Source organism: Protopterus annectens, chromosome 13.part0 (assembly GCF_019279795.1).
Source record: "Protopterus annectens isolate FY-2018-M chromosome 13.part0, PAN1.0, whole genome shotgun sequence".
NCBI classification, from domain to species: Eukaryota; Metazoa; Chordata; order Ceratodontiformes; family Protopteridae; genus Protopterus; species Protopterus annectens.
The window spans coordinates 841,972,543-841,990,205 of NC_056747.1; the positions used below are offsets into that span (position 1 = coordinate 841,972,543).

A 17,663-nucleotide genomic window follows, 5' to 3' on the forward strand; every position below is an offset into this window, starting at 1 on the left:
AAGGTTTTGTGTTACCATGTACTTTCTGAAGAATATGAAGTCTGAAATTCAAATGCCTGTCATTATTTAGTGAATTCAAAATCCAGAAAACCACAGATTTTATGAGGAACAGAACAGAACAAAAATATTAGGCAAAAATCTGAATAGTTTTCACAAGTGGTGGTAGGTAGGGAATTCAAGCTCTTACTACCTGCACCCAAGATACAGGGTTTGAACCTGAGGTATTCTCTAGCCACCAGGTATTTTTCACTGGGGCATTACACACACACACACACACACACACACACACACACACACACACACACCAGTACCTGAAAGTCAGCGTGCACACCTTGCAGTCCACACACACACCAGTACCTGAGTTAATTCCTTCAAAGTTCCAGCCCTGCAAGAGTAATCAATTCCAAATTTGAAAGTCCCACTTTCAAGCTGCTATCTGGCACAAGTCCATTCAAAGTCCTAGCCCCACAAGAGCAAGTACAATACTTCGTGAGAGCAAGCTACTCAGCCTGCAGATGTTGCAGTCCAACCCCCTTCCAGTCTATGCAGTTGTAACTGCATAGACTTCTGGGATCTCTGTAGTCTGATGCTGTCTTCCTAATGTGGACTGATTCACCAGAAGTCCAGATTCCTGTACACATGCGTGGGAATTCCAGAACACACGTGTTGAGTTCCAGGACTCACTTTTTTTTTTATTTTTTATTTTTATTTATTTTGTTTATTTCTTTACAGCTGGGGGGCTGCAGTCCTCCAGTCCAATAGCACTCGCTGCACCTGGAAATATTCCTGATGTCTAGTGTTCCCAATGACTACACATTAGTGAAGAGTTCTCCCTGGTGGTTAGTTGTCCCCACCCCCATCCCTGCTCATTTTAAGTGTCATTCAGGTATGAATTTAAAGGGTTATCATTACTGGATAGTGGATCCCCCCACACCCATTCCCCATTCTGTTTAAGTGCCATTCAAGCACACATTTAAATCCCTGGTGGCAAGTGGCTCCTCACACCCCTGATCCCTGTTTCATTTAAGTGCTATCCAGGCACAATTTTAAAGGTTTATCGCTAGTAGCTAGTGGATTCCATTCATCAAATGTTGCTGGCATTACCTGAAAGTCTAGGGGTGTTTGGAAGTATGAAAGCCATCTCACTCCTTCCACCCTTACAGATACACACATACTCACTTTCACTTCATTCACACACACACACACACACACACACACACACACACACACACACACACACACACACACACACACGTGTGTGCGCGTGTGCAGACACACACATGCACACACACGCGCACACACACACACACACACACACACACACACACACACACACACACACACACACACACACAGAAACATCTACCTAACCCCTTCACTAGCTCATCTACCACTACCTTACCTCCAAGGCAGACACAAATTCACAAATGCAGCCCCTAGCATACACTCATGCATTCACCTCCTAACTCTACCTTATCACTAAACTCCGTGGCACTTAAGTCTACTGCAATGGATGAACATGGCATTTTGGCCATGTTCACTACTGCGAGGTGGAAGGAGTGGCTGTGCTAATCTAGTTGGAAGAGCAAATCTATGACTCTCTCATTATGTAGATGCCTTCCAGGAGGCAGTTCTTGGGGGGGGGGGTGTAGATCACATAGGTAATTAACATATGCCTCTTTTCGAAACTGCCTCATTCACATCTAGTATGACCATGGAGACAATCCCCCACATGCCTAATGTCTTTATGCAAAAGCACCTTGGTAGGGCTGTCTATGAATTCAAAAAGGTTATCTTGAGGTATATACATCATGTACACCTCTCAGCAGCTTTTATGAATTCCCCCTTTTGTGTTTAGTAACCTTAATAACCATGATAATGCATGGATTCATTAGATAGTCTATATGATTATGCCTGTTGCATTTGAACACTTCAGAAATACAGAAATCTTTGTGATTTCTTTTCCTCTGGTGTTTTGAATGTGTATGATTGTTGTTTTATTGTTATAAAAACAAAACAAAACAAACTGCACAGCAATTATACACACAATAATACAAATGTTATGAAATACTACTGCAACAATTTATTTTGCCCACTGAGCTGAGTCAAATACCACATCACATTGACTTTGTAACCTTTTACTAAATAAATGCCATTGATAGCCATTAATGATGCCACAGTAGTTCAGATGTAACATATAAACCGATAGCCATTAAACCATTAACTAATAGCAGGTGGCATGACCCAGTCTGTTCCAGCTGTCTCTACAAAACTGGGTGCATAATCCAAGCTACCTTGGCCTAGTGGTAGAACCCCTTTAATTCATCCTTCCAAGCCACATACACCTTGATTTGGCCACCGGTCAAATCTGGGATGGACTTGAAGAGAACTGAAGCCGCTGAACAGGAACAAGGGGGAAACAAAGGGGATGAAGCCATAAGGTCGGTGCCTGATCTAGAAAGAGGGTTAGGGAGGAAGAGCTATTGGGCATGCTGATGAGTCTGGTGAGCATAAGCATAGCACTTCCTTAAAAGGGTATGCTTGACCATGCACACTGAAGACTCGTGTTCATGACAACGCAACCTATGAGTAAGTCGTCGTTATGCTCTGAAAACTGCAGAAAATGGACCACTAAATGATTAAGGATTCCAATGACAAACATCAGGTGGACAAGGTCTCAGGGCATGTTTACAGTATTCAACTGTTCTCTTGTTGTGGTTTCAGACTGTATCTATAGGACATGTAATACCTTTACTTTGTATTTTATTTAATAAAGAAACTTCTTAAAAAAACTTTTAGCTCAACGACTCAGGCAACAGAAAGTAGAAAGCATTGTCACCAAGCTTAGGGATCCTATAACAAGGAAGGTAACAAGAGAGCCTGTAGGGGTATTAGAAGCATTTTGGAAATTTTATGAAAGGATGTATAAAGCAGAGAACTATGGAATTCAAGAAAAGGTACAAATGAAATGTCTGTGGAAGAATTAAATATGCCAAGGTTAGAGGTAGATGAAGCTCAATTACTAACAGCTAGGATAGGCAGACATGAGATAAAAACAGTAATGAATAACCAATCTACAGGAAAGTCCCCAGGATTAGATGGTATTCCTGTGGAAGTTTGGAAGCTAGGAGAGATGAAACTGATAAAGATCTAGAAGTTTTTTTAACAGCATTTTAGAGGAGGAGAAGTAGCAACATCCTGGAAGAAAGCTGTAGTAGCTGTAATACCTACAGAGAGTAGATACCCATCAGACCTAGCTTCCTACAGGCCCATTTTAATAGTAAATCATGATTATAAAGTGCTTATGTCTATAAAGGCTAAACAAATAGCAAAAGTGATAACAAAATTGATAGATAAGGCTCAATGTGGTTATGTGGAGGGGAGGTACACATTTAACAACATTAACAGAACAATGATGAATTTTTGAGCAAGGCAATGGAAGCATTTGCATACCCTGATAAAATTATAAGGTTGATTAGGAAGATATATGAGGGATCAAAGAAGAAAATTAAAGTGAGTCGGTTCCTCTCTGATAATTTCTGTTTCAGAACAGGAACTAGACAGGGGTGCCATCTTTTCCTTTTTTTTTGCATTATATTTAGAACCATAGGCAAAGAAAATAAAGGACTCAGAAATTGAAGGATATAATTGGTATGGCAGTCAAGAAAAGCTGGCTCTATTTACAGGTGATATTTTATAAGTGATAAAGCCAGAAAAGAAAATTTTAGTGTTGTGAAACATTTTGAGACAGTTTCAAATCTTTTTGGGATACAAAAATTAATGAAGTTAAAACAAAGGCAATAGCTGTAAATTATGTACCCACACACTAATTGGTTCAGCAATATCCATATTTATGGAGACATGATAAAATGAAGTACTTAGGAGCATGTATTAAAAAGGATTCTGGTGTGGTAGCTAAGGATATGTGGGAAGAAACTAAATAAAAGATAATACAAAAACTGAGAAATTGGAAGCTTTGTTATATGGATATGGATAGCAAGATACAAGCAGTTGAAATGTTTTTAGTCGCTTTAGTTTTATTCACAGGTCAGGCTTATTTTTATCAACCACAGGAGAAGTTGTGGATAGCAATTAATAAAGACCTGAAGGATTTTATCTGGGAGGAGAAGATGGCAAGAGTCAAGTGGGATAAGCTAATTCTTCCAATAGAACAGGGTGGTTTGAGACTACCCGATTTAAAGAGGTATTTCAGAACTACATAGTTAAGGCTCCTATACATAGCACAAGCATAAACCTATAATTCAAAGTGGAAAGGGATGATGATGATGAAACAGGTGAGAAGATGAAGAAACAAGTAGAGAATGGGATTTTGGATGCAGATCCTTAAGGAGAAGAACAATAACCATACCGAATATTATATTCATAAAGTAACAGAAAGTATTCTAAGAACTATGATGTAACAGAGGAATTGAGAAAGGAGATTCTGCCAATAAGGATGACTGTAATTAGGGATACAGACAACAGACAAGAGGGGGTTGGAATTTATTGGCGAAAACTGGCAAAAGAACCAAAGTATTGGGAGCAACTAATTAGAAAGGAAAAGGTAAAAGACTGGGAAGAGGCCAATAATTTATTTGGACTGCAGGCTAGAGATTGCCTTCCCTATCAAGGATTGATTTCAGAGTATAGGCAAAGAGAAACAAATAGGGGGTTCCTAAGTGGAAGACCAGCACTGGTAGAGTTTTTAGTAGAATACAGAACAGAAAGCTACTGTTAAAAAGGGATAATTAGTAGAGCATACAAAATAATGCATGGTAACTATAAGAATCAATCAGAGGAGGTTTGAGAGGATTGGGAAGAGAGATTCGATAAGCAATTCACAAAGAAAGAATGGAAGGATATATGTATGTCTCCCAAATATGCAACAAAGTCTAGAAGATTTAGAATCTTTGCTTGGAAGTGATTATATAGGTATTTTTCTACCCCAAGTAGACTGCATAGAATTTTTTTTTCACATAGACACCAAATGTTGGAGGTGTGATGAGGGAAGAAAAAGGCAATTGGGAACATATTTTCTGAGAGTGTAATGAGTTGTCAGACTTTAAAGATTCCTTACAGACTACTCTGTCAGAGATACTTGAGGAGCAAATTGGTGTAACTAAGGAAATTATATTTTTCAGATATGTTACAGAATCAGAATTGCCTAGACATAGTAAGGCCCTGCTGAGTCTAATTATAGTAGCTGCCAAAAAAGCAATTACTATAAAATGGAAATCAAAAATTTAAGTCAACTGTACTAGAAATAGTGAATATAGTTCCAAGAATAAATCAACTGGAAATGGGATCTTTAGAAAAGGGTAGGAGCAAATCACACAGAAAAAATGTTAATTATGGGAATAATACATGCTGAGGAGGAATGAGGTTTAAAAGAAGGCATGATATGAATGAGCTATGTAATGTTTGATTGACAATGACTAGATTATAAGTGATGTATAACATTTGCAACTAAAATGATGTCAATGTGGTTTGCGATGTATAACGTTTGCAACTAAAATTATGTCAATATGATTTGTTTTCATTTATATAAATGTATGATTGCCTATGTCATACATGATAATTTAATGAAGATGTTTCTTGTTTAAAAAAAAATAAACTTTTTAACAAAATGCACTAATTTGTTTTTGGAGCCAATGTTCTTTAATCATTTATTCATTAAGGATAGGTAAATTAGGCCAATAATGCCCTCTTTTTAGTTGTGAACCAGTGCCAGTAAAATGAGAAAAAAATGCAAAAATACTTAAAGCTTAACTCACGCAAGCCTAAAAAGTCTTTTTTTTATATAATAACAATTCATACCCATACCTCCTTATGGTGTCCACAACTTTTTTGGGCCTGGCTTCCTTATCTAAGTGACTTATCAGCTAATAATAGGCGGTATTAGTAAGGGTAACAAATTATTAACAAAATTACTCTAGAACTGGTGGTCTGTGATATCCTACAGTACAGACAGTACAGAAATTACTCTTTCTTTGCCACTTATTATTCATATTTTCATGTTTATGTTCATATTTTCATAACTGAGAGACCTACATTTTACTGTGGTGCATGATGTGAAACATCTGTGTGGGAGATGGGACAATTCACTGAAAATGTTGCTTTATATCACAATATACTGGAAATATTGCTAGTGGTTTGTAATTATGCAAATAAGCAAGATTTCCATATGTGCTTAATACTTCAAAACCTTTTGACTTAAAAATTGTTGCATGACATTAGGTGAAACTTTAGATGTTGTTGAAGAAAACTGTCTTTAATATTTGCACTATAAGTTGCACATCTTGAGAGATACCCAGTATAATTTGTATTGCTAATTATACATATATTTCTGTAAGTATTTCAATAAACATACACTTATAGAGGAATTTCTTGTTGTCAAGTGAACACTTATGTCTGGTTAACAAAAATGTTCTAACAATAGATGTCTGGGTTGTATAGTTTACAAAATATAAATATATGTTTGTGAAAGTTTAGAAAAATATAGTTTGGGAGTTGTGTGCATTATAATATATTTCAGTATTTATGGAAAAGACTATGAATGCACTATTATAAAAAAATAATATAAATACAGAGCTGCATATAATTTACAATAATAGTAATAATACTATTAATAGCAATAATAATATTGTTAGTGTCATCAACAACCTAAATTCATAATCTCGTTTTTAACAGCACAGAGGAACTAGGCCAGAATGTTACACAACAGCCTAAGTACATTTACAAGATGCATCCTATAACAAACACTTGATATTCATCCTCTGTACTGTGTTAGTTCTTCTCTGGCTGAGAAAGAGAAGAAATGCCAAAGTACAGGACATATGTTGGAAAATGTTTTAATGGTACAGGCTAGAGGGAAATTAAGAACCTCAAGTGAGGACGAGCAGAAAGATTTGAATAATATGTTCTGGGTATTAGTATTGTTATAAGGATCTTATGAAGTAAGTCACGTGTCGATGTTTACTAAATCAGAATGCCTCACAAGAAATTTGCCCTGCTAGAAATGGGCAGGTAACCTATTTTAGAAAGTCAGGCAGATTTTGTGGAGGTTCATTTGTAGCAAATGAGTATTTTTTAGATGAGGTGGCAGTCACTACAGGTAAAATATATTCAATAGATGGAATTTAAAAACCCTTTTTCTATGCCTGCTTGTTTCCAAGGATAACACATTATTAATGCAATAAGAAGTATATAATGTTTGCAGTGTCTTTTGTAAAGATTTGTAAATGCGATCAGATAAATATAAAAGTGGAGCTAACCCTACCCCAAGGTATTTAAAACATAATACAAATTCAATTGTTTTACCTTCAGGAACAAGAATAGAACATATTGTTTTTATCACCTCCATTCTTCCAAGTGTATCTAAAAGCACATTTTAACTATTCTTACTCATTCAGGCTATTTCTGGCCCATGTCCAGGGCAGGTAAAGTGACTGAGGTACAAGTGACAGTGTCATACTGCTATCAGAGAGGACTTCCATTGAATTTCCACCCCTTACACCCACCTGGTAATACCCTCATGGGTAGGAGGAAGTGCAGTGAGCATAAACACAGCCCTGTCACTCACTTTTGCAAACAGCTGACATCAGCAAGACTGCTGTGCCCATTCACAGGTTATTATCTTCTCAGTCTCCACAAGGAAGATCAATCATGCCAATGTGGTCCAAGAGTGTGCATCAGCACACCCCCAAAGACAGGAACACCCATCCTTCCTGGCCTGTGCCATCAACAGTCCAAGCTGTTTTTTAAACTCAAGTCACCAGGGTCATCATCAGGGCTTTATCTCTCTATGTCACAGATGCTGACTATAATTTTTGTTTGCTGAGATTAATGTGAAAGTTCATTTGAGTTAAGCCCAAACAGAATTGAACAAGATTAATTCTAAGCCTGTTTGTGCCACGTAATAACTTTTTAATGTGTATAAGCTTAAGAGAAAGGGACTTAAGTGAGAGAGAGAGAGAGAGAGAGTTAAAAGAAGCAGTCCAAAACAGAACCCTGGTGTGCATCTCTATTGTTAGCATAAGGTGATGATCCAAGAACCCATTGAGTACCCTGTTCTATAGATAGCTGACAAACCAATTAAGTTATTAGCTATTTGGACAGTTCCTCTGTAGCCAAGTTAATAACAGAGAAAAGTACCCATTACTAGTAGGTGAATTTACCATCATGTCTCCACAGTAATTTGGAAAGCCTGCTATCTAAATTTCCAAGAGCATCTTCACTCAATCCAAAGAAATCTTAATTCCCCTTTACTCATATCTCCTCAAACCCGTTATTGAATATAATGCACCTTGTGACATGTATTTGTCTAAAGCCAGCACTCAGCTTGAACCTCAGAGATTTGCAACTAAAATGATTAGTGGGCTCATAAATCTTATCAGGACACACTGGCAGCCCTCTGTCTGTGCTCAGTCTCTTATAGACTCCTCCATGGAGAGCTGTGTCTAGTTTTTCAAGCCATGAAAGATCCAACTTTCACTGACCTCATATTCCTTCACAGAACAAATGGTACCTCAAATATCCAGTTAAAGGAACTAAACTCAACAGATAAGTAAAACGCAGTGGTATCATAGACTCATATCCCAACATATCCATTACTTCTGGAAAAATAAATTGTACTACATGTCAAGCAGAGTAGCATTCTTTCAAGGTAAACCTGGATAATTGGATGGGCAGCCTCAAATTCTCCCCTGACCTATCTTGTATTGCCCTCCTTGAAGCTAGATGCAACTTCTGAATATTGTTTTTTGTCTAGGTTTGCAATGGTCTGCAGACTAATTGCCTGGTATTTACCTGTGAACATATGAACCTATTTAGCCCATATAGTAACAGTTCAAGCAGCAGAACTGAAAGATTTTTACAAATAAAAATCAATCAGAGAGGTCTACAAATACTCTACCAGTGAGCTCTTTATTTTCCATAGAAGAGAATATGGAGTTGGGAAGATAAAGTAAGGCAGAAATAGTACTGTGCCCCTTTTGAAAACCATGCTGTGGTCACTTAAAACATCATAAAATTATCAGTGTGTATTTAGATGCATTGCTGTGGTCTTTTTCAGGATTCTGGATGAAGGAAAGATGAAGATATGCACAGGCAAGACTCAGCATTGTTTTAGATCCCTATTTTGGTAGAGGAATAACATAAGTTGTCTTCATACTCTCAAGGAAAATCCATGTTTTTAAAGAAATACCAGTTATTTATAAGATAGGTTCAGCAACAAAAGCATGACCTGCTGTAAGGCATTTATGATAAAGGCAATAAGAACTTAAGTTTTAAGGAAGTGTTAAATATACACAGGATCAGTTTAACAAAGAAAGTATGGGAAACCCTAAAGAATTTATGACAAAGGCAATCGAAACTTGATGAACCATAAGAAGAGATTTGCTTGAGTCAATGATTTATTTTAGAAAGAAATGTCAATGAAGCAAAATTCTGTTTTGTTATCCCATCATCCCATATCAGTTGTATTAGCCATGGGTATTGAGGTATCAGGTGTGAAGGACATCAGTTTTGCATAATGGGTAGAAAAGAACCAGTCATTACCACAGAAAGGGCAACATGTTCGCCATTCATGTTTATTGAAGAGGCCTGATTTTGCTTTGTACTGCCCACATGGTTTTAAGTTTCTTTCCAGAAATCTTTTGCTTTGCCAGGTATATATTGGCCTTGCTTTTATAAAGTTTGCCTTGACCTTATTAGCTAACTATTTACAATGATTTCTATTGATATAGTAAATCTGAAAATAACTTTGTGGTGCACTATGCTTCTATGGCATCCAATTTGACATAACATTCTCTAAAGATTTGCTTTATCTTGATAGTTACCCAAGGTACCGACTTGCCCTTTACACTGAAAGTCTTCCGAGGGTAACATTTATCCTGTAAGGGAAAAATCTTAAGAAAACTGAAGATCTCATTCACAATCAGTCTGAGTATAAAAGTATAAAAAATACATTCAGATAGAAGAAGATACTTTATTTTATACAGAATATGAAGTGATTCCATATGATACAGATGTAATTAGAACAAATAAAAAGGAAAGCAATACATTTTATACAAGAAAAATATCTTAAGCTTCCTCTAACCAGTTAGTAAACATCTCTAATTAAAACATTTGGAAATTAATTGGATTAATTAAATATTTACAAATAAGGAAAATTGGTTAGCTTATTATACAGATAGCCACTACATGCAATAATATTTCGAAATTTGTTGAAGGGGAGGTAGTCCCTTTGGTAATCTTCATTCTTAAACATTCCTCAAAGAAAAAAAATATATGTATATATATGTGTGTATATGGGTCTACTTTCATAGACCGAACGTACGGATCGCCGACACACATCTTCCCGACCCCAAACAACCGAAAACACACCACACCAAAAACTAAACATACCGAACACCACAACACCGACACAAAAGACGCAAACTACACATTGCACACAACAACATATCCACTAACCGTAACCTAAACCCTAACCCTAACATCCGACACTACCGCACACTTACCCAACCCCCCCCCCCAACCCTAACTCACTTAAAACACCCCCAAACCCCAACACCGTCACTATCACACTCACCCTACCTGCACCCTAACCCTAACTCACTTAACCCACCCCTACACCTCAACACCGTCACTACCGCACACTTACCCTACCTGCACCCTAACCCTAACTCACTTAACCCACCCTAAAACATTCAGCCCATCACTATCGCCACACTCCAAACCCGCATTCTAACCCTGACACACTTAACACTACCCTACACACACTTACCTCACGGAACCCTTAGTCCGACACCACCGCACACTCACCTTTCCCACACCCTATCCTAAAATCCCTCGCTTCTCGTAACTTACCTGTCCGCTCCCCAATACTACATCTTTCACTTTTGTACACTTAGGATATCGCGTTGTCGGTTACCTACCTCTTCGGCCCGCGGTGTCGGTGACGGGTCTATGAAAGTAGACCCGTATATATATATATATATATATATATATATATATATATATATATATATATAAAACCAGAGACTTAGGGTCAGATTTCAAAAGAATCTCAGTATAAGTGACTTATGCTGGTATAAGCCTGCCCTGATTCCAAAAGACTTGCTGTTGGTGTGACTTACTTCAGTATAAAGTCTGTCTATAAACAGCTTTACACAGGAAGCCAGATTCCAAAAGACCTGCTGTCAGTGTAAGTGAATTATTCTGGTGTAATACGCTGGAGTAAGTCATTTATGCCAACAGCAAGTCTTTTGGAACAGGACTCTTAAATTTAAAACATTTCTTATCAAATTCTTTAATCACTAAACTGCTGTATTCACATATATTACAAAGATTACTCATACAGTTTATTGTTTTAATAGTGCTGTACCAACTTACTTACTTTATTAATTAATTATTAATTAAAATTTACTGTTTGAACACCAGACACAGCATGCATTTTTTATTGCATTTGCTTTTTTTTTTAGTTTCATTTTATCTAAGTGGTTTCCTTACACAGAAATATATAATTAATGTAATGTTTTTCTGATTGTTTTAATCAGATATTTTTACTGATTAGTTGTAATTGTTTTTATTTATTTTATTTATTTTAATAAACTGCGTGTGCCTTTTCATTTTATTTTTTATTGATATTTTACTGATTACTTTTAATTGTTTTATTATTTTTATTTTTTTATTTTAATAAAGTGTTTGTGACTTTTCATTTTATTTTTTTATTGACCCAAGTATTGTTATGATAGCCCCTGTGGAAAAAAGACCAGTACCATCATCTATGGACAGGGCGTAAACCAGTAAGCTATTGTTGTGTTGTATTGTAAAACAGAATATATCATTCAGATGTTTTAAGATGCCTCACAGCTGACTTGCATTTCTCAAAACTTTTAACTCTTTTAAGTTACAAGGTTCTTCAAAAATCAGACTCTATTGACAATCTGGGAACTGTTCGCTGGGAGTTGATCCTTCTGCTACTGCTGGCTTGGATCCTTATTTACTTATGTCTCTTTAAAGGTGTGAGACTGACTGGCAAGGTAAGATGTATCCCAGTAAGTACCTTTTCAATGTTTAATCACTTGTTGCACATTTCTGAATGCAAAGCTTTTGACTGCAAAAATTCATGTAATCAGTTAAGAACATTGTGTGTGCAATATTACTTTGTATTTTACATATTGTGTAATTCTTTATTAACTTATTCTGTTCCTTCACTCTGTATTCTTATTAAAACAGGTCAGTGTGATCAGTCTTCTTACCCTGTTAACAAGTTAAAAAAAAACAAATAAAAGGAGACTGATTGCTGGCTAAATCTTATGCAGAGAGCTGAGCACAGGAGATGTCTGGTTGTTGTCATGTAACAAACACTGAGTGGGGAACACATTGGAGTTATTGTAGGATCATACATGCCAGTTAGTGGTTTAGAGACATGGTTCACTAATAACTATTCTTTTATCGTGTCTCATTTAGTTTATGCATGGTGTGGTTCACCTTAGGCAATAACATTATTTTCTCACATTGGTCCTTTAGCAAAACTGGATTCCTTTACATTTCTTTCTTGTAACAACTTTATCATTTCAGATCTTTTTCTGGGTTCTGCAGGATCTCTTTTTTAACTACTGTACCTTTTTTCATTGCAACAAAATGTATATAAATGTCTTTAAGTGCAGGTTGTGTCATTTGTTGAGAATGAAAATACAGTGACAGCAGTGAGATTTTAGTAACACCACCCCATGGGTGAACTTTGCCCATAAGGTTCCCTCTGGTAAGAGATTTCTGAAGTGTTCTGACATGGTTACATGTCCGGCCTACGACATCCACTCTCCTGCCAATAACAGGACTGGTATCCAGTGTATCATATTATTATGAAATCTGGTTCTGTTACTGTTTATGAAATAACATTTTTGTCACTGGTAGAGGAACACATATACATGCAACAGATGTTCTTATTCCTGCTATTACAGCTGTAGATTTGAACAAAATGTAGGACAACTGAAAATGTGTCATAGTTACAGTTATATGCATATTCCAAAATGTACTGCTATTACATTTTATGATTTACTGTCTTGTTATTACAGCTATTCAGTGTTAATTAAAAGCATATTATTTCTGCCTTTTTTCTGACACTGTTAATATCAAAACATTTACAGTTCTCAAAAATAAGATGTGGTAAATGACTGTAAACACCATTATACATACTGAATTGAGAAACGTATATGTTTCTTGACCCTTTCCTTTTGATTATTTATCTGTTGTTTATTTATTTATTAGCAAGGTGCATAATGCATATTAGCATTCTGGTGATAGATCCCTAGTCACATAGTACTCTGTGCATATGATTGTTTTTTGGCTCTTTTCTTTTCAGATTGTTTATTTCACTGCCATTTTTCCTTACATCATACTTCTGGCATTCCTGATTAATAATGTACAGCTACCTGGAGCCTTGGAAGGGATTAAGTTTTATATTGTACCAGAATGGGAAAGGCTTACAGATATACAGGTATGATGGGTTTCTTTCATTCTGTGGATTCGTATTAATGACATCATTTAAGCTAAAGACCGAAAAAATTATTATGCTGCAGAGGTACAGAACTAACTTTCTGCTAGGATATTTCCAATAAAGTCGTCCATAATATTAGAGTGTGCAGTGCAATTTGTCAGAATGCAAATGGTCAGTTTTAATTGTGTTGTGCATTACTTCAAATTTATTTGGTTGATGTCTCAAGAGCAAATTTAAAATGAGTCATCTTTGTGTTTGTTTGAATGTTTGCTTCTGTTAGTGAGAATGTGTGTGCATGTGTGTGTGCGTGCGTGCATGTGTGTGTGAATGTATGCATGTGTGTGAATGTGATTTGAGTACTTGGGAGCTCCTGGCTGTTAGTACAGAGATTATAAAATCACAGAATGTTGCACACTGTTTTCTACAGAAAATCATTGCTGGTGCGATTTCTAAGTGTGTATCAGCATTGGTTTACTTGTTTTGGAAGATTTCTCCAGTCATCAAGTTGGTGCAACTATGGAATTGATATATATAAGTTTGGGGAGTGCCTTTTTGTGTTTTGGGCATTATTTTTCAGTATTTTGGATTGTTGGCTTTCTGGAAGTCAGTGATTCATAGCAGAACCTTTAAAAGGTTACCATTCATTAGGACTGTGAGTCTGTTTGCACTTCCGTGTCTAACAGTTGCCTTGATTAAAGACATAATAATCAATCTTTTTTTTACAAACAATGACACTTGAGGGAGGTAAGCTTCAGGCATGTATTATAAGGTACAAGGCCATGGTCAAGTGCTTTTAGCCAGCTGACCATGTGCTATATGCACCTGATAGATATCTTAGAGTATCCTATTGCAGTTATAAAATGAATCATGTTTTAAGCTGTATTTAATAGCCTTTTTCTTGAGCTAATTTATAAAATAATCCTTCCACCTGACTGAAAACAAAGGATGAAATCGCTGTACAAGATAAAGGAAATTAGGAAAGGCAAGTGTATATATGTAAAATATGTATGTGTGGGGGTGGCAACAGATTTCATATTTACTTGCACACCAATGTACCATTCAACTACATTGTTTTTAACTACGTCTGAAATGTATTTCAGCAGTTTGAATCTGACTTTGATTAGAAATTGTTTACCAGTTTTCATCTGGGAGCACATTGCCTAAATGTGGCTAAAGTTTCTACCACATAGCTCTGGGATGCAAGCCTTACCTCTGGTCACTGCCTGAGCAGAATCTGCATGTTCATCCTATGTTTGTGTGGGTTTTATCCAGATACTCCAGTTTCTTCATACCTCCTAAAACATGTCGGTTGATTGGATACCCTAAATTGCCACACATACTATAGATATACCCTTGCCTTTGTGGCCCGGTTTTTGGTGAAAAGGATCAAAGAAAGATCAGTTCATTTAGTACCAGGGCCATGATCAAAAAGTGGTCATGATTTCACTTACCTGGTTAACACAGGTTCATAGGTAGGTACTACGCTATTGACCCTAGGGCCTATATAAGCCTAGCCAAATGGTACTCTGGCTTTTGCCACCCAAGAAAATTATTTTCCTGTGCCCCTGTCGAGCAGAGCCACAGAAGTGATCCCTGGGGTGAATTTCCTATCTCCCATCCAATCAAGATTTTTCTTGAAGAGTGCTAATGAGGAGCTTTGTTTGATATAGATAGGTAGTTTGTTTCAGAGTATGCGAAGTCTCTGGGACAGGAATCTATCCCTCCAGCATGTTCTGTTTATTGTGGTGACAAGGTTCAGGTCCCTAGAGTGTGTAGCTTGGAGGGGTTGGGATTTCTTTAAGTGGAGAATGTCCAACAGCTCTGGGTTGGACATAGCTTTGTATGTTAGGCAGAGATCACCTCTGAGTAGGCGATATGCGACAGAGTAAAGCTGGAGTTTTTTGAGACGGTCTGCATAGGTCATCTGTTTGAGGCCAGTAATCATCCTTGTGAGGTATTTCTGTGGCCTTTCCAGTTGTTGTAGATGTCTTGTGAGGTACATACCAAAAGGGACATTGTACTCTACAACGGGTCTAATGAGTGATGAGTAGAGGGGGACAATGACCTCTTTTTTCCTGGATGAGAAACCTTTTGTGAAGAGGCATGCCATGTAGAAGGATTTCCTGATTACTGTGGCGATGTGATTATCAAAGGAGAGACTACTGTTCACCTGTGTCCCACGGTCTCTTATCACACTTTCGATGTTAAGTAGACTACCACCTATGTGGTAGTTCAGGGGTACAGAGTTTTTACCAAAAGGGATGACAATGCACTTTTTGGTATTGCGCTTGAGGCCATGGCTTTGACACCAGTCATCTGTCTCAGTGAGGCCCTTTTGTAGGATGTCCACCTCAGTAGGAGTTTTTATTATGGCTCCTAGTTTGCAGTCATCTGTGAACTATGTTTGCCAAAGACCTTCTGTGTTAGCCTGTACTTCTGAGAAGTAGATACCAAACAGGAGAAGACCCGGGACTGAACCCTGTTGGTATTCCACGTGTCACTGGTCTGAAGTTGGATTTGGAGTCTGCTACTTTCACAGTGTGGATTCTGTCAGTGAGCCATTTGGCAACCCATCTTGTGACATAGGGATTTATACCTAGTTTAATGAGTTTATCTCTAATTGCAGAGTGGGGGGTGGTGTCAAAAGCCTTGGCGAGATCTAGATAGGCTGTGTGAACCACCTTGCCCTCATCTACGGCTTTGGTTACTGCTTCAAAGAAGTCTATCAGGTTTAGGAGACATGATCTGCCTTTTACAAACCCAAACTGGGTGGGGTCCAGAGTTTGGAGATTACCAATGTCATTGTTTATAAGTTCCATGATGATATGTTCCATAGCCTTGCAGACCAGGCTGGTCAGGCTAATGGGGCGGTAGTTCCTGGGGTCCATGGTGTCTTCCCCTTTGTGGAGTGGGATAACCGTAATGCTGTGCACCATTCAGTGGGCACAAAGCCTGAAGTAAGGCTATGATTGCACATGGTACATAGGTGGGGTGCCAGTTCGTTCTGTAGTTCATGTAGAACGCAGCCTAGGATGTTGTCAGGTCCCATGGATGCTGTGTTCTTGGCTTTGGAGAGTGTGTTTTTTACCTGTGCAGCCATGATTACAGGAATTTTGCATTCTTCTGGTATAGAGATGGGCCCTTTAGGGATGAGAGGGGGGTAAAGTTAGCACTGAATCTATCTGCCAGGATGTTGGTAATATCAGTTGGTTCTGTATATTTAGTGCCATTGTGCTGTAACTCAGAGCAGATCTAAGTGTTCCCATTGAGATTCCTGACATAGCTATAGAATGCTTTGTGGTTGTCTTTAGAATCAGTGGTGCTTTTGTTTTCGTAACTAGCTTTGGAGGATTTTATGAGGGATCTCAGCTTCTTACTGAGGCTGACCAGGGAGTTCCTCCAATCATGGGATTTTACTCTTTTTTTACAAATTAATAAATTACACTAAAATATGTATTTATAAACCATTGTTAAGTTCATAGGCTTGTTGAATACACTCAAGACCTATTGGCCATCAAGGATGCCCTGGATCCCATGTAAGAACTTATGGGTGTCCTTGTAGTCATTCAGTTCTTTCCTGAGGTTAAGGTTGTCACATTTCACAGTACAGTCAATACTGACTTTTTTGAGGCCAGATGTCTTCCTTTTATTCAGATCACCAGAGTAAATAATGTAAACAAATGATCTAAAATACCGAAGGTTCATTTCTCTGTCTCCACTGAGAAGGCATGAATACAGACAGAAGAGAATGTTGCTGCAGTCTTTAGTAGAAGACAAGTTTTGAAGCACTTTTATTCTCTTTGAAGGAATCTTTGTACCTTCTCCAAATGTGTCAGATGGTGTATAACTAGGTTAAATACAGGTCCCACAGTTCTATAAAAGGTTTGATATGAACTGTATATAAAAAGACAGTTACCTCCCTTGCATGGCTCTTGACTCATGGAGGATCAGTAGGGGAATTCCATATGTTTTCTGCATGGTAATAGCTATATGCGTATCAAATGAAAGGTCATTCTCTACAAGGACTACAAGGTTCTTTATTATTTTGTCAGCTTATAGTTGCTGCTTATTAATATTACATAATGTTAGGTGGGGAGAGTTATGAAATTCAAGCTCTGTATTTACTGACACTGAAAGCAAATTTAATTTCTATTGCAAC

At 37.4% G+C, this 17,663-nt stretch overlaps 1 protein-coding gene across 1 annotated transcript in view; it reads left to right on the plus strand.

Moving 5' to 3' along the window:
• Positions 1–17,663, plus strand: part of LOC122788366 (sodium- and chloride-dependent GABA transporter ine-like) — a 431,595-nt gene that overhangs the window by 167,573 nt on the left and 246,359 nt on the right. Inside the window, exons 4-5 of the mRNA XM_044055443.1 lie at positions 11,912–12,044; positions 13,370–13,504. Of these exons, the coding sequence (XP_043911378.1) occupies positions 11,912–12,044; positions 13,370–13,504 (268 nt within the window). The remainder of the gene's footprint in view (positions 1–11,911; positions 12,045–13,369; positions 13,505–17,663) is intronic.